Source organism: Mya arenaria, chromosome 3, assembly GCF_026914265.1.
Source record: "Mya arenaria isolate MELC-2E11 chromosome 3, ASM2691426v1".
Classification (NCBI taxonomy): domain Eukaryota; kingdom Metazoa; phylum Mollusca; class Bivalvia; order Myida; family Myidae; genus Mya; species Mya arenaria.
Genome location: NC_069124.1, coordinates 47,047,669 through 47,070,865, shown reverse-complemented (window position 1 = coordinate 47,070,865; position 23,197 = coordinate 47,047,669). Strand labels below are relative to the sequence as shown.

Sequence of the window (23,197 nt, the reverse complement as noted above, 5' to 3'; positions counted from 1 at the left end):
GTGTTGTGTTCATTTATGCATGTACATTACACAATATACTTGTCAGTGTTGTGTTCATTTATGCATGTACATTACACAATATACTTGTCAGTGTTGTGTTCATTTTATACTTGTCAGTGTTGTGTTCATTTATACATGTACATTACACAATATACTTGTCAGTGTTGTGTTCATTTATACATGTACATTGCACAATATACTTGTCAGTGTTGTGTTCATTTATACATGTTCATCACACAATACACTTATACATGTACATCACACAATACACTTGTCAGTGTTGTGTTCATTTATACATGTTCATCACACAATACACTTGTCAGTGTTGTGTTCATTTATACATGTACATCACACAATACACTTGTCAGTGTTGTGTTCATTTATACATGTTCATCACACAATACACTTGTCAGTGTTGTGTTCATTTATACATGTACATCACACAATATTCTTGTCAGTGTTGTGTTCATTTATACATGTACATTACACAATGTACTTGCCAGTGTTGTGTTCATTTATACATGTACATTACACAATATACTTGTCAGTGTTGTGTTCATTTATACATGTACATTACACAATATACTTGTCAGTGTTGTGTTCATTTATACATGTTCATCACACAATACACTTGTCAGTGTTTTATTCATTTATACATGTACATCATACAATACACTTGTCAGTGTTGTGTTCATTTTATACTTGTCAGTGTTGTGTTCATTTATACATGTACATCACACAATACACTTATATATGTACATCACACAATTCACTTGTCAGTGTTGTGTTCATTTATACATGTTCATCACACAATACACTTGTCAGTGTTGTGTTCATTTATACATGTTCATCACACAAAACACTTGTCAGTGTTGTGTTCATTTATACATGTAAATTACACAATACACTTGTCAGTGTTGTGTTCATTTATACATGTTCATCACAAAATACACTTGTCAGTGTTGTGTTCATTTATACATGTTCATCACACAATACACTTGTCAGTGTTGTGTTCATTTATACATGTTCATCACACAATACACTTGTCAGTGTTGTGTTCATTTATACATGTACATCACATAATACACTTGTCAGTGTTGAGTTCATTTATACATGTACATCACACAATGTACTTGTCAGTGTTGTGTTCATTTATACATGTACATTACACAATGTACTTGTCAGTGTTGTGTTCATTTATACATGTACATTACACAATATACTTGTCAGTGTTGTGTTCATTTATACATGTACATTACACAATATACTTGTCAGTGTTGTGTTCATTTATACATGTTCATTACACAATATACTTGTCAGTGTTGTGTTCATTTATACATGTACATCACACAATATACTTGTCAGTGTTGTGTTCATTTTATACTTGTCAGTGTTGAGTTCATTTATACATGTAAATTACACAATATACTTGTCAGTTTTGTGTTCATTTATACATGTTCATCACACAAAACACTTGTCAGTGTTGTGTTCATTTATACATGTACATTACACAATATACTTGTCAGTGTTGAGTTCATTTATACATGTAAATTACACAATATAGTTGTCAGTGTTGTGTTCATTTATAAATGTACATTACACAATATACTTGTCAGTGTTGTGTTCATTTATACATGTACATTACACAATACACTTGTCAGTGTTGTGTTCATTTATACATGTACATTACACAATACACTTGTCAGTGTTGTGTTCATTTATAAATGTACATTACACAATATACTTGTCAGTGTTGTGTTCATTTATACATGTACATTACACAATACACTTGTCAGTGTTGTGTTCATTTATACATGTACATTACACAATACACTTGTCAGTGTTGTGATCATTTATACATGTACATTACACAATAGACTTGTCAGTGTTGTGTTCATTTATACATGTACATCACACAATACACTTGTCAGTGTTGTGTTCATTTATACATGTTCATCACACAATACACTTGTCAGTGTTGTGTTCATTTTATACTTGTCAGTGTTGTGTTCATTTATGCATGTACATTACACAATATACTTGTCAGTGTTGTGTTCATTTATGCATGTACATTACACAATATACTTGTCAGTTTTGTGTTCATTTTATACTTGTCAGTGTTGTGTTCATTTATACATGTACATTGCACAATATACTTGTCAGTGTTGTATTCATTTATACATGTACATTACACAATATACTTGTCAGTGTTGTGTTCATTTATACATGTACATTACACAATATACTTGTCAGTGTTGTGTTCATTTATACATGTACATCACACAATACACTTGTCAGTGTTGTGTTCATTTATGCATGTACATCACACAATACACTTATCAGTGTTGTGTTCATTTATACATGTACATTACACAATATACTTGTCAGTGTTGTGTTCATTTATACATGTACATTACACAATATACTTGTCAGTGTTGTGTTCATTTATGCATGTACATTACACAATATACTTGTCAGTGTTGTGTTCATTTATACATGTACATTACACAATATACTTGTCAGTGTTGTGTTCATTTATACATGTACATTACACAATATACTTGTCAGTGTTGTGTTCATTTATACATGTACATTACACAATATACTTGTCAGTGTTGTGTTCATTTATACATGTACATCACACAATACACTTGTCAGTGTTGTGTTCATTTATACATGTACATTACACAATATACTTGTCAGTGTTGTGTTCATTTATACATGTACATTACACAATATACTTGTCAGTGTTGTGTTCATTTATACATGTTCATTACACAATATACTTGTCAGTGTTGTGTTCATTTATACATGTACATTACACAATATACTTGTCAATATTGTGTTCATTTATACATGTACATTACACAATATATGTGTCAGTGTTGTGTTCATTTATACATGTTCATCACACAATACACTTGTCAGTGTTGTGTTCATTTTATACTTGTCAGTGTTGTGTTCATTTATGCATGTACATTACACAATATACTTGTCAGTGTTGTGTTCATTTATGCATGTACATTACACAATATACTTGTCAGTTTTGTGTTCATTTTATACTTGTCAGTGTTGTGTTCATTTATACATGTACATTGCACAATATACTTGTCAGTGTTGTGTTCATTTATACATGTACATTACACAATATACTTGTCAGTGTTGTGTTCATTTATACATGTACATTACACAATATACTTGTCAGTGTTGTGTTCATTTATACATGTACATCACACAATACACTTGTCAGTGTTGTGTTCATTTATGCATGTACATCACACAATACACTTATCAGTGTTGTGTTCATTTATACATGTACATCACACAATATACTTGTCAGTGTTGTGTTCATTTATACATGTACATTACACAATATACTTGTCAGTGTTGTGTTCATTTATGCATGTACATTACACAATATACTTGTCAGTGTTGTGTTCATTTATACATGTACATTACACAATATACTTGTCAGTGTTGTGTTCATTTATACATGTACATTACACAATATACTTGTCAGTGTTGTGTTCATTTATACATGTACATTACACAATATACTTGTCAGTGTTGTGTTCATTTATACATGTACATTACACAATATACTTGTCAGTGTTGTGTTCATTTATACATGTACATTACACAATATACTTGTCAGTGTTGTGTTCATTTATACATGTACATTACACAATATATGTGTCAGTGTTGTGTTCATTTATACATGTTCATCACACAATACACTTGTCAGTGTTTTATTCATTTATACATGTACATCATACAATACACTTGTCAGTGTTTTGTTCATTTTATACTTGTCAGTGTTGTGTTTATTTATACATGTACATCACACAATACACTTATACATGTACATCACACAATACACTTGTCAGTGTTGTGTTCATTTATACATGTTTATCACACAATACACTTGTCAGTGTTGTGTTCATTTATACATGTACATCACACAATACACTTGTCAGTGTTGTGTTCATTTATACATGTTCATCACACAAAACACTTGTCAGTGTTGTGTTCATTTATACATGTACATCACACAATACACTTGTCAGTGTTGTGTTCATTTATACATGTTCATCACACAATACACTTGTCAGTGTTGTGTTCATTTATACATGTACATCACACAATACACTTGTCAGTGTTGTGTTCATCTATACATGTTCATCACACAATACACTTGTCAGTGTTGTGTTCATTTATACATGTACATCACACAATATTCTTGTCAGTGTTGTGTTCATTTATACATGTACATTACACAATGTACTTGTCAGTGTTGTGTTCATTTATACATGTACATTACACAATATACTTGTCAGTGTTGTGTTCATTTAGACATGTACATTACACAATATACTTGTCAGTGTTGAGTTCATTTATACATGTAAATTACATAATATACTTGTCAGTTTTGTGTTCATTTATACATGTACATTACACAATATTCTTGTCAGTGTTGTGTTCATTTATACATGCTATATTTCTGAGAGGCTTCCAAGCGAACTTTGATCTAAATTTCAGAGGACTTTTACAGAGCAAAATTCGCACAATGTCGACATATAAAATATAAAACTAAATACAGAAATCTGAATGAGTATTAACTTTCATTTATTTATCGCTCTAACTAACATTCAAACAAGAAAAACAAGACATTGTGAATTTACAACACGAGAAAGTATACAATCTTTGCCTAGCACATTCACTTAAGTCAACACTGAGTAATACAATAGAATCTCATCACTATTAATTCTATCATTCATGAAATATTCCAGCAACACACTCTAATTACAACTATGTTTGACCGTCTTTGATCGTACAAAAAAGCTACAGATTGTGTGTTTATTGAATTTTACACTCATACTATTTTGGGCGCTTTACACAGTCAACCTTGATCTAGTTTCTTTTGAGATATAAGATGACTGCCATTATTCATAAGTCCAAACAAATAGCATTGGCATTGCAAACTTTATATATATATGATCCAAATTTTAAACATATATATATATATATAAAATGAGCATTTTATATCGCGAATTACGATGTTTTTAACATCCTTGATTGTATTTCCAGCAGTCGATGAGGAAGGCGATTAAATGACATGGCTGCAAAACTATAAAAAAATTTATACGCATGTATAATTTACCGGTGTAGGTGTAAGTCTGAAACTGGCGATCTGATTATTCCGTTGTTATCAAGAACAGTGTAAAGAAATAACACAAACAGACAAAAGATAAAGTTTACCACATTTAAAAAAATCATAAATGCTATACAAACTAAAAATACATGTACGACGTTATCTGATTTAAGCTTCTTCCGTCTCTTTTATCTCGAATTCACTTTTGAGAACATTTGTCACGTGCTTTCTTAAGCGCTGCTCTCCCCTCCCGGCCGCTATTGACAAGGTCCTGCGCATTGCCTGGATCCTCTGTTTGTAGAGAGAGCTTCCGGACAGCTTGCGCATATATACTCTTTGAATGGCGTTCATGATCGCTTGTTGTTCTCGAGTGTCTCTGACTTCAGCTTCCGTTGGCACATCCGTATCCTTGCTTTCCTCGCGAGCCTGTCGTTCTCGCTCATACAAGCGGATGCGTTCCTCTCGCTTCTTGCCTAGCGTCCTGAATTCGGAATAAACCCCATGAGATTTTTCAATCTCCTACACAGTGATCTCCCCTGACAAGCATAATAGATCTCTACCATCATGGGTGAGTATAGCTGTATTTCATCTTTATAAATTATATACACTAAAGCATTGAAAATTGTAATTACGGTATCAGAAAGATATTAAACTTCGCTAATATATAAATTCTATAAACAAATCCCGACCTACATTACCATATTTTGGTTGTTATGAAACCGGAAACAAACATATTATTTTTAGGCCTTAGCAACCATGGTATAGCTTTATTTTTATGTGTGCATCGATATCATGAAAACAAATCAGTAAAGGTATTGTTGATGTAAATGGCAGAATGGATCTACCTGATGTCAATGGTATGGCCGTGCTTGAGCCTGCTGACGAATATTGCAGTGCATCGTTCACTCAGAGGGTTGTTCAGTAACTGAAATTGTAACATAGCAAGTATAAGGAAATGTACATGCAAGTTTTATCTTGCTGACATTGATAACACACAAAGAATACCAGCAAAATTCAATTGCCGATCGCACAAAATTTGTTATGAAGCAAAACAAGAGGTATTTACTTGCAGATACATCTCTCCAGCCCTAAATACAAGTGTTGCATGTTTGTTTTCTTCCACGATGAAATGTCTTTTTATCGCTTGAAAATGAATCAAAAATTACAATTTCATTTCAAAAAATAAATAGGCAACACACATATATAAAGAATATCCAAAATGCAAGCATATTTTACCTGGAGACAAAGGGCAACCTGGTGGCTGTCCAGCGCTCTCCCGATATCGGACGAAACACCTTTGTCATATGAAAATAGGTTGTTTTATGCGATATGGCATTCATAATATATTTTTTTATTTGCATTGATTTTATTACACGGTCATAGTCATAAACAATGAAATACAATCAAAAGCAGTGACACAAGTTGTGCAAGGAAGAAAAATAACCATTGGTGTCAGGAATTATCAATTTTGATTTATATTACAAAATGCAAAAAAAAAAACAGTTTTGGTCACTTCAAGGCAGTTTTTAAGCCCTCTGTGTTTAGGCGATACCAAGAGAAATAGTATTCATTTTCGATATCTCTAAAAACATATTTATTACATAGATTATTTTTGGTCAAGGGGTGTAAGTATATCACCCTTTTATGTCTGAAGATTATAAGCATCTTCCATGGCCGGGAGTGCAAGATATGTTGGTCCCATCCAGAGCGTAGGGTGTTTTGCGGAATCGAGGTTTACTAAGTTTCCGCAGAACACCCTGTGCGAGGGTAGGGATCAACCTATCTTACACTCTCGGCCATGGAAGATGCTTTTCTCCCACCTCAAATAAACAAAATAAAGTAAAAAAAAATCGCTGTAACTCTTTTGTGCGTATAGATATGTGATAATTCGTGGTGATTCAGATTATGTAAATAGTCAAATCGTCCTTTAAATAGTTAAGAGAAGAGTGCAGCATTATTTTTTTAGATGGAGCGTGATTTTTTTATTATGGTGCTATTTGAAGCGATTTTTTTTAATTTGAATATTTAATACATATCATGGAAACCTTGTCTTGTGGCAATATTTAGAACGCTTATTATTTATTTCTTGCTTCAAATGTCACCATAAAACAGTTTTCATGCACCTTTCAAGAAATAATGCTTCACTCTCCTTAAAACTGTTTAAAGACCGATTTGACTATTAACATAATCTGAATCACTGCGCGCACATCCATGACAACCACGAATTTTCGCATATCCATAAGCAAATATTTTCATTAAGCACAAAAGAGTTCCAGCAAAACAATACATTTTTACTTAATTTTGTTTGTCTAGAAAAAGCATCTACCATAGCCGCTCGTGTAAGATAGGTTCATCCCGACCCTCGCGCAGGGTGTTTTGCGGAAACTCGGTAAACCTCGTTTCCGCAAAACAACATAAGCTGAATGAGTTCGGAATGAACCTATCTTACACTCTCGGCCATGGAAGATACTTATAATCTGAGATGGGAGTATTCGTATACGTTTGTATTTATCCTAATGGCTTTAAAGATAATTTAAAATATTACACCGTTAATAAATGCCTCGAGGTCAATTCCTATTATATTCTCAAGCTCCTTCCAAACAAAAAAGTCAGTAGCCTGCAGCAGCATTCCTTCATTCACATCCGGTACGCCTATCTCCGCCCCTCGCAGGTGGCCATGAACAATTTCCAACTTCCGGTCCTCATGGAGACGCCCAAGGAGCACGAGAAAACCATTGTCGACGCTAACTCCCTGAAAACATTTCCGAGTAAACCGGGTTGTTGTTTGCCTTGTGTTACACCACGTGGAAACTACGAAAATAACTGCTACATAGTTTGAATTTATTCCGGTAAACTGTGATGTTACGAAACCGCACGTTGTATGTTATAAAACCGCACGTTGTTTATCGCACGTGACTCAAAACATTTACCTCTAAGTCGACCGCATTCAAGCCGCTTGCTGTATTCTCCACCAAAAAGTCCAGCACCAGTTTTGCCTCGTTCTGCTTTATGGGGTTGTGTCCAATCTAGTAAGATTTGTATACAATAAACGTAAACGTGCATACTCTCTGGAAAAATCAACATTATACACATGTAAAGTTTAAAATGGCAAATGATGAACACAGATAAACACACTTTTCTACGTTATCTTGACGTTGCCATTGGTCTTTGCATAGATTACTAGAAACTGCAGGGACTGTCCATTGGCAGCAACTGTTCATGCAACGCTGTCCAGATCTATCAAAGCCCCCCTTTCCTATGACGGCATTTTTTAAGATTTAAGAATCGTTGTGTTACTAAAGTAACCATTTCTTGTTTTCATATGGTCAACACGATATTGTACATGTTTGAGAGTAATACAAACGTTTATGTGTGTTGGCTGGGACATTTTTAATAGTTGTTCGCGAAAAAAACCCGGTTATTTTGCCATTTTCTGTGATATGGAAGTTCGGAGCTTGCGAACCAATGACATGGTCTACATGGCCGTTTTTAACCAATCATATAGTGTAGCGTTATGTGTAGAAGTTGAGAAATACGAACATGCACATGCCAGTTAAATTCCGAAGTGATTGAAGAGTATGTATCTATAGACGGTTAAAACAATGTAGACATGTATGACAAACTAACGCTAAGTTTCCGCAGCGATGTATTTTTCTTGAGTCCAGCGAAGAGCGTTTCCAGACAGCCCCGGTCCAACCTGTTTTGTGAGACGTCCAGACTTTCAAGCGTACCATTCCGCTCAAGTGCCCGCGCTATGGCGGCACTTCCGGTCTGATGAACCCCGTTACCGCTTAGTATTAACAGTCGTAGGCTGGCATTTTTCTATAAGAAATAAAAAGAATCAGCCCACGAAAACTCTGTATGTAATGATACGTAACTCATTTTTAGAATAACACTGCTATTAAAGGAACAAATACAGTCGAACAACGTTGGCTCGAACAAGAATAGGGACTAGCAAAAATACCTCGACCCTCGGGAAATTCGAGCCAAGCGTGAATGTTGACACTAAGTAGAGACTGTCGGTCCTTAACATCCAGTTCGAGCCAACGAGGATATCGAGCCAAAGGAGTTCGAGCCAACGGGGTTCGACTGTAATTATTTAATCAAGATTAGCTAAAATTGGAATGACTTTAAAATAACGTTGTTACATGCAGTATCATATATATCAAAAACCAATGCCAATTTCAAAACCTGAACGTTGAAATGTTATAAAGTAGCAGACGATAGTTACTGCGAGTGACTCGGCAATCTTGGAGATATCCCGAAGTTGGTTCCAGCCTAGGTCCAGCTCTTCCAACGTGTCGTTACCGGCTGTAAAACAACAGCCAACATTATAAAAAAACATTCGGAAAACCTCGGCCTTTTCCCATAGAAAACAACCTCGCATGTTTGCCGCTACATCAGTAAAAGTAGATTGGTTATATTAAAGATATTTTTAAACATTTAAGAACTCAGTTTGTTGAATCCGAAACTAAGACTCTAGCGAATCCGGACTCTTGCCCCTATTGCTCGAAAACGCGTTTCATGTTCAAGTATTTCATTTCGCTAAGCTAATTGAACTTGATTTTAGAAACCAGACATTGTTTTAACCTAAACAATGACCGTTTCAATGATAAATAATATGAATTTCCAAAAAGAGAATAAAGGAAAGCATAACACAATTGGCCGATTGTTCGGAAATGTTTTTAATTTGGTGTCATCGTTGTTAACTTTAAAATCGATACTGCGCTGGAAATGTTATGGATACACTTGTTTTCTGCTGTATTTTTAACAAAATGTTGAGCCAACTAATTCAGCTGTACTTGATTATATATAACATATAAACACATAATCAAAAAAATCACGTTTAAAAGGTAGCATGGATATCGTTAATCACGTTGTGTACCCTAACAAAGTTCTGAAAAATTGGCTCAATGTATATTAAAACTAACAGACAAATTGGAAGTACACTTAAGATCGTTCGAGAAATGTTGGCATAGCTGTTTGTGTATCCGGAAAAAACTGTTCAACAAACTGTAGATTGCGTAAAAATAAAAACAGCACAAACTGTCGCAAATATGAGTCAAGTATACAGACCTAATGCCTCTCCAACAATTGCTCCTCCCATATCGCCCAAGTCGTTACTGGAAAGATCGAGTTTCTTAAGGTGCTGAGTGTCCTATAATGTAATATTAATGTTGATACTTGTGGCCAAATCGTTATTTGAAAGATTGTGTTTCCTAAGGTGTTTTGTATCCTGTAATGTATTTAAAATGTTGATATTTAATACCAAATCGTTCTTTGAGGGATCAAGTTTCTTAAGGTGCTGCGGGTCCTGTAATATATTGATAATGTTGATACTTGTGGCCAAGTCGTTACTGGCAAAATCGAGTTTCTTAAGGTGCTACGTCTTCCGTAATGTTTTTATAATGTTGATATTTACGACCAGATCGTTATTTGAACGATCGAGTTTCTTAAGGTGCTGCGTGTCCTGAAATGTAATAATAAAGTTGACACGTATGTCAATTTCCATGGTGTAACAGTTCACGGCGGTTTTTATAATTTTAATTATCCACTCGGACATTTCACCTGATGTGAATAGTATATTAGCCATGCCAAGCGTTTGTTTTAATTTGTTCGCTGTCTACACAATAACAAAACGTCAGTTGTCTTAGAGAATGCTGTTACGAAGCAAGCGATGCCATCGATCTTCATTGATCACATAGTATTCAATTAGTGGAATATTTTCTTTCATTAAGAGGAGAATTGATCTTTTTGAATTGTCAAAGATAGGTTTCTTTTTATTTTCGCTATAAAACTAACAATGCCTAACAAGCTTGCTTCTCGCCAAGTTCGATGACCAGTCTGGCCGAATAGTTAATATGTTAGCTTCTCGTCAAGTTCGATGACCAGTCTGGCCGAATAGTTATCATGTTAGCTTCTCGTCAAGTTCGATGTCCAATCTGGGAGTAAGCTTCTTACCAAGTTCGATGTCCAGTCTGGCCGAATGGTCGGTCGAATATGTTTGATTGATAGGCTTCTTTAAGGCACACGCGTGCAATCGAGCCAGAGAATGTGCCATGAATTATATTGACATTAATTGTCTCTAAACCGTTGTAAAAATAAGTAAGATCAATGTTAACTTTGAGATATAAGTACTTATACAAACCTCGATAATTCGTTTCAGACACAATGCCCTTTGTCCACGTATACAGTTACCTGCAAAAATATTCTGATATCAAGTGCGTTTTTTTCCGCACATATTCCGTTAAAAAACTCCAACCAATAAGCAAAAGTTTAAAGGTCTCCATTAACAGTATAAGTAAGTGATAATTCTAACGAACAACTTCAGTGAAAATGTTGCCGATAGACTAAGGGTGTGTTTTTCTTGTTGTTAGGAAGTTATCCCACTAAAGGCCAAAATTGCGAAACACGACACGCCTTCTTTCACCCCATGTGTTGAATCATGCCATGTCAGACAGTATGAGTCAATGGTGTGTTTAATGGTACTTGTATTTTCGCATGTTTAACATCCAAATATTATTATTTTATACGATTAAACACGTAAACAAGATAGGGTTGAGTGACAGACTTGACGTATATGTCGGTAATTGCAGACCGGTGACAGACTTGACGTATATGTCGGTAATTGCAGACCGGTGACAGACTTGACGTATATGTCGGTAATTGCAGACCGGTGACAGACTTGACGTATATGTCGGTAATTGCAGACCGGTGACAGACTTGACGTATATGTCGGTAATTGCAGACCGGTAGGGTAAGCAACCATTGACAGACTGAACGTATAATCAGGCAATTGCAGACTGGTAGGGTAAGCAGGTAATGACAGACTGAACGTATAACAGACTGAACGTATGACAGACTGAACGTATGACAGACTGAACGTATGACAGACTGAACGTATAATCAGGCAATAGGAGACTGGTAAGGAAAACAGGCAATGACAGACTGAACGTATAATCAGGTAATGACAGACTGAACGTATAATCAGTTAATGACAGACTGAACGTAAAGACAGGCAATGACAGACTGAACGTATAGACAGATAATGACAGACTGAACGTATAGTCAGGTAATGACAGACTGAACGTATAGTTAGGTAATGACAGATTGAAAGTCGGTAAAAAAAATAAAATATGAAATGAGTGTTTGATAAAGGAGAATGCCGGTATAATGAGGTGGAAAATGAACGAGGAAAGACAAATGTCGATATATTGAGTAAGAACATGAATGGATTGTGTGATAAAGAGGAATACCAGTATAATGAAGAAGACAAAGAACGAAATGTGTGATAAAGTGAAATGGGCAGTTTAGAGTTTGTACGTCCGATATTGCCTCACCTGCTAGTATTAGCGTCTCGATTGAGTCGACCGTTTTAATCGCATCTGCAAGCACTTCAATACCTTCTTGCCCTAGGTTGTTGTTCGATAGGTTCTATTTATTAAAAAACAATCATGTTTATTACAGCAATGTTGCAAACTGTCTAACTGTATAGAAAAACGCCTATAAACTTGGCTGGTTGCAGCTGGTCGACAAAAGTGTTTTTCCAAAACCTGAAACCGTTGCGGAGTGCTCGTACATAAATAGGTATTTGTTTATAGCGTTGCCGAACGTATTCATAACATGTATGATACCCTGCTCAAATCGGCTGTAAAAATCTCGTACTCATCTATATTGAGGTGAAATCCAGCCGTTTGACTGGTCACATGATAATTATATACCTTATGCGGTACGAGAAATTACGGATGAAATCTCGATTCCGAATGAGTCAATGAGATCGAGGCTTTCAAATCGTTTAAGGCAGAACACCAAATCGTCTCAAATATAATGATTGCTCTTCACAAAGGAGATTCTTTCCTTTCTGTTATCGGCACTTTCGTAGAATGGAAAATGTTTATACATATTCAAGCTTTACGAAGTTTCGCTGGCCAATATTACGCTTGGGTGTCGAGGATGAGCGTTGCCTAGCCACAGATAAATGTGTGTCTCACAGTTATCATTTCGTTGTAACCGAAACATTTTGTTCGCATACAATTCAAAGAATTCCTGATGTGTTTCCATGAAGCAACAAGTTGCTCTTAAAAGTGAATTCCTGAAGGTGTACACTCCATTCCCGAGGTCAATAGGTACGTTTGATTCCGGCCAATTTAGCGATACATGTACATTTGTATTCAAGATGCCGAGGTTAGGTACGCAGGATTTCAATGGAGTAAACTGGAGTCGGATTCCAGAAGAGAACAAGAAAAAAGTTGATGCATAGCATCAAGTCGGCGCAATAAAATTAGAAGAAAAACGTGCATGCAGAAAACCAAAAATGGTTATTATTTCAATGATAATGGTTTTTTTTATGTTTTGTCTACATATGCGCGAAGGACATTAATAATATTGTTACAATAGTTAAAGCCCGGAATTAAAGATATTCTGTTGTTTTTTCCGAGCTAATCCTCTGGTTAAAACTAAATTATACCAAAAATATACATAAGTTTCTTCGGAAGAAATAGAGTCAATGGTGTAATACATAGATTTCAATAGCATGAAATTCACCTTTTATTTGTACCGGCATGTTATGAGAATACTAAACATCAAGAGGGAGTTCGTTCCTTCGAATGACATTTTCAAAACAAACAATTAAGCTCAATGTTTATTCTTCAAAACTCGGCATTTTTGTTGTCGCCACGGGAGATTACTGCGTAGAAGGTTTACAAACATAAAGGATATTGTAATAGTACCGTGTAACCTTCATCTATTGAGTTGGTATCAATAGGAACACCTCGGCCTGTATCTATCTCGGAGATGGCCGAGTTGTTATTATGATTGAGTTGGTATTTAAAATCAAAATTTTCAAAATAATAAGCATGGCTATTATAATTTAAGGTTTCATTATCAATAAAAGTGAACAGTTTTATAAAACATACTAAACTTCATATTTTATCATGCAACATTGAACCTATTGAAAGGATTGTTCTGCATTTCATGAACAAGTCCCTAAGTTAGAATATTTCTAAAGTAATATCAAATATAGTCGGCGCCCTTCTGGGCGCCGACTAACAAGACGAAATTTGATGCAAGGCATCAAAGACGGCTGAATAGGTTCAAGCGTGAATATAATTTATTTTGATATAATAAGAAGATTAAACGTTCTTATAAGTGATTGAAATAAGCATGGGTTACATTAATCGATATATCCCGATATATCATATCAAATCAAGAGAGAGCAATTTTGTCAGAAACATGTTTAAGATAAAATAAAACATGTATCCCGAACCACCAGAATGGCAGCAAATAAATCATTTCGCATTAAATGCCTGCGAGACAATTGAAGAGATGTGGCAAATATGCCATTCACGTAAGGTAGTATCAGGTGCGTAATCGCCTTCTTTATGTTTATATAACAGTAGTCTGAGCAATCTACAAATAATCCATAGACACTTGCCCATAGGAAATTCTAAACACGTATCCCTATAAACGCAGAGGGCCGCGGCTTACATGCAAACTATAAATGACAATAAAAATAACTTTAAATTATAAATCAATTGTCAATGTGCACCATTTTCTTAGAATCCAGTTAGAAAGGTTATCGACAAGGAACCCACAAAAACCCAAAATCACATTAACACGCTTACTTGTTTGTGTTTGTCTCAAGAAAGTTTTCCGAGTAAACACATCTCTAAAAGGAAACACAATAATTTCACGCGACCTACAACTAATAGTGTTTTAATGTCCTATCTACTTTGGTGTAGCATTATGTTGTCTTGTTGGGTTTGCATGTCAGCGCTTTGATGAGAAACAACTATGCTGAGTATGCAGTGTATAGCACAAATTACATTCAAATTCATTATCATTGCTGTTCAAACAGTCTAAAGCAGTAAAGGTAATATTTGTATATGAAAATACAAAATATGCATGATGACATATAAAGTAAATTTGATGATGCGCTTCAAACAGATATAAACAACATAATGGAATGGCGACTTACCAGATATCTGAGGAAGTTGTTTTCTATAATGAGTTCTCCCACATACCGGGCTCCCTCCACTCCGATGTCATTCTCCGTCAGGTCCAGCGCCTGCACCGTAAGCGTTTCCTACAGACGACGTCTTGTGTTTAACACATGATATAAAACGTACTAATTTAAAATAAGATGAAGATGACTATGTTGGTGTAAAGATGGAGGTAGTCTATCAAGCTTACTTTGGTGAGATCTTAGCGATTAGATTTTTCACGTTTATTATTATATTGCTTCAAAGCATTTTTTGAGACGTAAGTGAGATGTCAGTAAGAACTCGAAGTAAGCAACACATGAGATATAAACAAAATACTAAGACATGGTATATTATAAAAACATGTATGCCACAGAACGTGATTTTTTCAAACGATATTTTTTAATTACAAGCAGGTTAAAAATAAATAAAGGTAGACCCTCCAATATTTTGTTCTTTGTGCAGCTCATATTGCTTAATATGATTGATATTGGCATGTTTGTATGGGCCAATGACAATCTAGGAGTTTTATTTAATTTTCAGTTCATTTGTTTAACGTGCATCGATTCTGGCGAATTAACCAAAAACTCCAAACAAGTTAGAGTCCAATTTTGACGGTCTACAGAAAATAGAGTGGGCTATATTTTCTGCAGAGCGCCAAAATGAAACTCTTACATAAACTTAATCCTGAACAAAGATAAGATATATGGATTCTTAAGCTAATCTTCCATCTTTAACGAATGTAATCGCCAGAAGATATGTTACAGATTCACAAAACGTTGTTGTTTTTTTTCATTTTGTTTTTTCCTTCGTCATGAAATGGCGCCAAATTTGTAGCACTTGTATCGATGGTGAGCTATGTTAAAAATCCGAGGAAATCTTTTGGATGAATAAATTGTACACGAGCGTGTACAGAAAGCATATAATGATATTGGAATTGATTTCCTTTAAAGAAAACATTTTTAGGAATTGTCTATTGTCTATAATATATCATGTTCTGTCATGTTGAATGATTGTAAGCGCTTTGGGCAAAACGGAAGGCGAGAGGCGTAGGAACAAAAGTTTGAAGGCGAATGAGCGAAGATACACAGGCGACTGAGCGAAGTTGTATCGAGTATTTAGCGCAAGAATGTTATAACTACGTTTAAAAACATTAAAAAATACGTCCGTCTTGATCTAAGAATGTATATGACTTACGGCTAAGGAGATGGCTACTGCCTTCACACCTGTCGGACCTAGACATTGTCGCTGGGCGGAGACGCGTTCTCCGGTGAGGCTGCGGTAGACGGCCGATGAGGGTGAGATCTCCAGATGATTGCATGCCTTCATGTACACTTCCTGGCAGTGAGTCCCTGGCTTGTGCACCAAGTGCGGATACAAAGGTGGTTCTTCCGGCTCCTCACCTATTTGGAAATGAAACGAATAAAACGACAAGACATCTTCACGAGATGCAAAGTGATAACATCCTCAAGGTTACAGACTACTAAATACATTCCCTATATTGTCTTTGGACAAATGACCATTTTACGGGTGAAATAATATTGATTTATGATGGAAGAAAGTTTCACATGTGTACTAAAGTTTAAAAAAACGTTTGAAAACAGTTACGTTTCTCATAAGAAATGTGTTAATTAAAAGAAACAAGGCATCATGTTAAAATGAGTAGGCACTTCCGAACTGGTGTTATTTGTTTGTCTGGTTAGCGCAGTGGTTAGCGCACTCACTTTTCACCAAGGCGACCCGGGTTCGATTCCCAGCCTGGGCGCATGTGAGTTTGATTAGTGGTCACCAAGCCGGACAAGTTAGTTTTCTTCGAATACCCCGGTTTTCACCACGACACAAGAAAACACGCTAGCACAACATCGTGCCAACAGGAGTGACTAAGTATTAGTCTGGTTCCCTGCTTACTGATATTCCATAGTCTGGTTCCCTGCTTACTGCTATTCCATAGTCTGGTTCCCTGCTTACTGATATTCCATACAGTACCGATAACGATAGTGTTAGGGGAAGGAACTCCAGACTTGACTAAGTATAAGCTATCATAGCTTCCTTCACAATCGTTGTAAAATATATAATGGTTTAAGTTACTGGTGTAATTTCCCTTCGATCGACGGACGGTTACGAGTTCACCAATGTTTTTGAATGGACAAAGATGGCCTTGCCGGTAACGTAAACGTAAGGTTACGAAATGGCCAGATACCCATCCAAGGTACCCGATGTGCATGTATGTGATGTTTACATACAGAAAATGGAATGATATAAAAGTATTCAAAACATGTTAGGCCTTGAAATATTGCAGTAAAGGTTATTTCACAGTTAACAACACATGCGTCATTTGGTAGCCAAAGTGCGAAATTTGTATGTGCATTTCCGCTTGTTCTTTGGTTGGAAACGGCCAGACCAAACCTTTCTGTTAATTAAAATAAGTCAAAAACATCATAACGCACAGGTGTTGAAGTCAAAATCCTCTTTTCATTTAGTGATCTAAATAACTGATCAACGTTTGACGTCAAAGAACACAGGTGTTTAAAAAACAAAATGACCAGGCCCTCGTATCAGGGAAATGCTGACGTCAAATCTCAATCTCATGGACCAACCCATTTCACCACTTCGTATCAAAAGTCAGATTATATGTTTTTTACGCCTTTTAAAAGCTCATTCTATCATTTAATATGTTGATTTAAACCTTTGTCAAGATTTCAAGGGAAAATATTCTACAACACAAACTATATTTGAGTACAATTCATAATTTAATAACTACCCGGTAATAACAATTATTCAAGAATTTTTTTGCTCAAGAATTAGTTGTTGTTTTTTCGAAATATTGACAAAATGTTTTTATCAACACATTCTTAAAGAAAGTACGTTTCCAAGAAGTATAAAAAAAATAAAACGATTTTAAATCATACTATGCTTTTATTTGGTAAAATGAGTTGAGATCGATATTGAGTTTTGACGTAAGTATTTTGTTGTGGTATTTGGGCCAGAGTTTGACGTCAAAATACAAAATTGCTCTGTTTGCGGTAATAATAACCAAACACTAAGTAGCCATTTGTACGCTGATCGTGAAATGCAAAGTCAGCAGTCTTGTAGGCATGGACATTACTATTTTCTTACCGTCGAAGTCAAAATCTTCCTTAAAATAATTATCGTTGTCCGGTGTTTCATTGTTTGAGCTGAGCGCCGAGGACCGTCCGTCCATCGCGTCCGCCGCCATCATTGATTCGGTGCGCTTCCGGCGCCGATGGACGGTCGCCGGTGTGTTCGTCCGCGACCGGGTGAGGACTACCGGGTAGATGGCGCTTCGGAAGTGGAGGACTTTCTTGTATATGCTGTCCACGCTGCATCTCTTAATCTGGTCCCAGTCGTTAAACTGACGGACATAATACAATATTTGTTTCCGGTTATTCCGGTACTTCACTTATACTGTCGATAGAGTTGTGTGCATTCGGAACTCCACGGCCATTTTTATCGAAAACAACCTCGAATGTATGCCGGTATATCAGTAGAAGTAGTTCGTATTTTTTTTAATTAGGCCAAATAAAATTGTTTGTTTAGGATAACCTTCCCAAAATATCTAGGTAGGGTAGGTAGGGATTTTTTTATTTTATTTTTTTCAAAATCTGTCGTAAGTTCATAGTGTTTTCTTGCACATGGCAGTCTTTCCTACATTACTGTCATTGCCTGACTTTGTTTTATCATATAAACAATAATTCTGATTAAAATCTGCATTAATCCGCCCTTCGTAACTGTCTATTCGCTGACGAAATTTTTTTTTTTTTGCTCAGAAACGGAAAAAAATAGTTAGGGTCGGCGCATTGTTATAGGTAGGGTCGGGTTACCCGAAACAGACATATTTTTTAGGCCTCACAGTCGAATGTCATCGACTGGGAAAAGGTCGAGATAACGAACATTCCACACATCCGAATTTAAAAAGAAACTATCACCAATCCCAACACATTTGAATTTGATTTATGTCTGACTTCTGCAATTGAACGGTATTGTTACCGTCATAAAAACAGTAAACGTATCATTGGAAATAAAGTGATTTTTTTTGTTTGTGTCAGATTTATTTAATTCACTTAATGATAACACAAAACAGACATAAAGCCACAATTAGATACACTTGTACATTGTAAGAAAACGGAATAGCACATTCGTTATGCCTGTTTGTTTTCTACATGCAGTATTGAGAAATTTCTTCGACACGTAACTATCAAAGTTGTCGAATTTTCCGATGATGTCATTAGAGTCCTTATGCGTTTCAATGAATAACTTGAGCAATAAATGTTTCTTTAATCAAAAACATAAACAAACAACTTTAATTATTCACACTAACCAATTAAACTCCAATTATGACAGTGTTATTTTAACACGCATGGTAATTTAGCGACATGCCGTAAACCGTCTTGAATATTTTCGCACAGGTCTACAACTCGATCTACATGAAAAAGAAAAAAAAACTCGATCTACATACAGTTCGACATAAGAAATATGTGCAAATCGACCACAGGGACTGAAGTAGGAGGTCGACATAGCGAACAACTCGAGATAGAAAAATCGACACAAGCAAGCAGATTTATTTTATATAGAATACGAAGGAACAAATTCGGGACGGAGAAAAAAGTCGACACAACCGGAAAGTGGAGATATCCGACGTCGACATAGCGAGTTTGGATTGTATATCATTAATTAAGTTTAGTGCTTTAGCTAGTATTTATTGATCTAAGTTTAAATTGATTGCCAGTGAAGTGTATTATTGCAAACATGATTAAGATTCCCAAGAGTTTTGAGTATTTAAGTTTAACAGCTAAATCAAATTACTACGCTGTCTACTTGCAGCGGACTTAAACCTACCAATTTATGAGTATGTAAAATGACCATATACATCCGAGGTTGTTTTCGAGAAAAATGGCCGAGGAGCTCCGAATGAGTTGTGTGAACGATATTGTAAAAGCTCATTCGGAACTTCTCTGCCATTTTCTATTTTCAAAACAACCTCGGATATATGCCGATACATCAGTAGAAGTTCGTGAACTTTTAAATAATAGTATTAATTATCTGCAATATTTTAACGTGTATTTTTACTAAGTTTAAATTGATTGCAGGTGAAATGTAAAATTGCATAAATAATTAAAAATCACAGGAGTTATGTAATTAAGTTTGACTGGTAAATTGAAACTACTACTCGATCTACTCGCAGCGTTGTTAAATGTAAATGTTTCTGACATTGTAAACAGTCCATTTACATTCGAGGTTGATTTCGATGGAAAATGGCCAAGAAGCTCCGAATGAATTTAATATGTCAAGGCCATGCACAAACGCGAGTAACGTGCTTTTTCCGTCTGTGTATCCATCTCTGTATAATTTTATAGGTGTGAATTTATTGATGATAGCAATAAAAACAGTTCTGGTTGGGGCTTTACACAACACAAAAATGGGATGAGAAAGTCAAATATTAAAATGATTCTACATGTCATTATTTATTTGATTTCGAGATACAACATTTTGCCAGATTAAAACATACATCCATAAACATGGTTTACGAAGTAATATTTCCTGTAACACTCGGAAAACTTTCGTTAAGGGGTCACTATGATACTGTTTCCAGTAAGAAGGCAGTATACTTGAAAATTGTCAATCCATTTATTTCAGCAAATCAGTAGTCAGCCGTTATTGTTTTTAATTAGGTGAAGCGGTAGTTAAAAACAGTAGCTGGTCCACTTCTTCGGTAGTTTACACACTACTATGTAGACCACCAAAAAATTAAAGATTGTTATTATGTACGTACACAAATAAATGATTATGAGGCTGCGTCGCAACAAACCATTTAGTTTTGTAAGTGCAGTCTAACCCCGATGGCTCTACTCCTTGGGACCGGCGAAAAAAAACTCGAGCTTCGGAAAATTCGAGCCAAGCGGGAAAACATACGTTCAGTGTGAAGAAATCGGTCTTTTACATTTAATTCGAGCCAACGAGGAATACGAGCCAAGCGAGTTCGAGCGAACGGGGTTCGACTGAACATACTAACAGCCTTGAATTATTACATAAATTATCTGTTTTTGAATGTGCTACAGCGTTAAAAAACACACACAATAAAAACAATATATACTAAATATTAAATAAGTTACCTCTGACTTCCTGCATTCCTTTGGTTTACTCCGCTGCGTTTGAAATGCAACAATTTTAGACATTTCCGACGTCTTATTTTCACCCAAAATGCATGTTTCAGATTAATGTAAGAACGAATATACAGACTAACGCAAGGTTTCATATGATACGAAAATGTTTCACTATATAGCTGCAAGTTTTAGCTATTTATTGCAATTATAGCTATTCATATACAATTTCAAGTATTTTGGAACCTTTAATTTCATTCGTATCATTCAACTATCAAAGTCGAAATTGCTTAATTCATGGTCACCTTGTAATATAAACTTTAAAGCCTTTTTAATTTACTAATTTATCCTGATTAAATTCAAGTGAATACGAAAAATAAGTAAAATATTCATACAGATACAAAACCAATTCTATTTTTATTGAGTGTTTGTTTACGTATTGGGTGTGTTTGTGCTGTGTGTTTGTGTACGAATGTTGTGTGTTTGAGAACGTTTGGGCTGTATTTGTGTTGTGTGTTTGTGTACGAGTGCCGTGTGTTTGTGTGTGTGTACGATGTGTGTTTGTGTTTGTGTACGTATGCTGTGTATCTGTGTGTGTATGATGTGTGTTTGTGTATGTATTATGTGTGTTTGTGAATGTATTATTTGTGTTTGTGAACGTATAATGTGCGTTTGTGTCTGTATTATGTGTGTTTGTGTATGTATTATTTGTGTTTGTGTATGTATTATGTGTGTTTGTGAACGTATGATGTGTGTTTGTGTCTGTATTATGTGTGTTTGTGTATGTATTATTTGTGTGTGTGTATGTATTATGTGTGTTTGTGAACGTATGATGTGTGTTTGTGTTTGTGAACGTATGATGTGTGTTTGTGAACGTATGATGTGTGTTTGTGTATGTATGCTGTGTATCTGTGTGTGTATGATGTGTGTTTGTGTCTGTATTATGTGTGTTTGTGAACGTATTATGTGTGTTTGTGAACGTATGATGTGTGTTTGTGTATGTATGCTGTGAACGTATGATGTGTGTTTGTTAACGTATGATGTGTGTTTGTGTATGTATACTGTGAACGTATGATGTGTGTTTGTTAACGTATGATGTGTGTTTGTGTATGTATGCTGTGAACGTATGATGTGTGTTTGTTAACGTATGATGTGTGTTTGTGTATGTATGCTGTGAACGTATGATGTGTGTTTGTTAACGTATGATGTGTGTTTGTGTATGCATGCTGTGAACGTATGATGTGTGTTTGTAAACGTATGATGTGTGTTTGTGTATGTATAAGATGTGTGTTTGTGTGTGTGTTATGTGTGTTTGTGTATGTATTATGTGTGTTTGTGAACGTATGATGTGTGTTTGTGTATGTATTATGTGTGTTTGTGAACGTATGATGTGTGTTTGTGAACGAACGTATGATGTGTGTTTGTGTATTTATTATATGTGTTTGTTAACGTATGATGTGTGTTTGTGTATGTATGATGTGTGTTTTTGTACATATACGATGTGTGTTTGTGTACGATGTTGTGTGTTTGTGTACGATGGTGTATTCTATGTAAGAATGGTATGTGTTTGTGTACGATGGTGTGTGTTTGTGTACGATGGTGTGCGTTTGTGTACGAATGGTATGTGTTTGTTTTATGTATGCTGTGTGTTTGTGTACGATGGTTTTTGTTTGTGTACGATGGTGTATGCTTGTGTATGATGGTGTGTGTTTGTGTACGATGGTATGTGTTTGTTGTATGTTTGCTGTGTGTTTGTGTACGATGGTGTGTGCTTGTGTACGATGGTGTGTGTTTGTGTACGATGGTGTGTGTTTGTGTACGATGGTGTGTGTTTGTGTACGATGGTGTTTGTGTACGATGGTGTATGTTTGTGTATGATGGTGTGTGTTTGTTGTATGTATGCTGTGTGTTTGTGTACGATGGGGTGTATTTGTGTACGATGGTGT

The 23,197-nt window shown here is 35.5% G+C and overlaps 1 protein-coding gene across 2 annotated transcripts; it reads right to left on the bottom strand.

Moving 5' to 3' along the window:
- Positions 1 to 4,609: 4,609 nt before the first annotated feature.
- LOC128226993 (PH domain leucine-rich repeat protein phosphatase 1-like) lies at positions 4,610 to 21,394 on the bottom strand. Of its 2 annotated transcripts, XM_052937145.1 has the most exons (14): positions 21,264 to 21,394; positions 18,250 to 18,505; positions 16,330 to 16,535; positions 15,129 to 15,236; positions 12,493 to 12,586; positions 11,301 to 11,350; positions 10,229 to 10,310; positions 9,384 to 9,463; positions 8,780 to 8,974; positions 8,083 to 8,178; positions 7,700 to 7,904; positions 6,389 to 6,447; positions 5,998 to 6,077; positions 4,610 to 5,633 (listed from the first exon to the last, which is right to left on the bottom strand). In XM_052937145.1, the coding sequence occupies exons 1-14, from the start codon at positions 21,324 to 21,326 to the stop codon at positions 5,321 to 5,323; spliced, it is 1,887 nt and encodes a 628-aa protein (XP_052793105.1). In that variant the 5' UTR covers positions 21,327 to 21,394; the 3' UTR covers positions 4,610 to 5,320. The 2 variants fall into 2 exon arrangements, with proteins under 2 accessions (XP_052793105.1, XP_052793106.1); XM_052937146.1 differs by lacking the exons at positions 11,301 to 11,350; positions 12,493 to 12,586.
- Between the last annotated feature and the right edge of the window lie 1,803 nt (positions 21,395 to 23,197).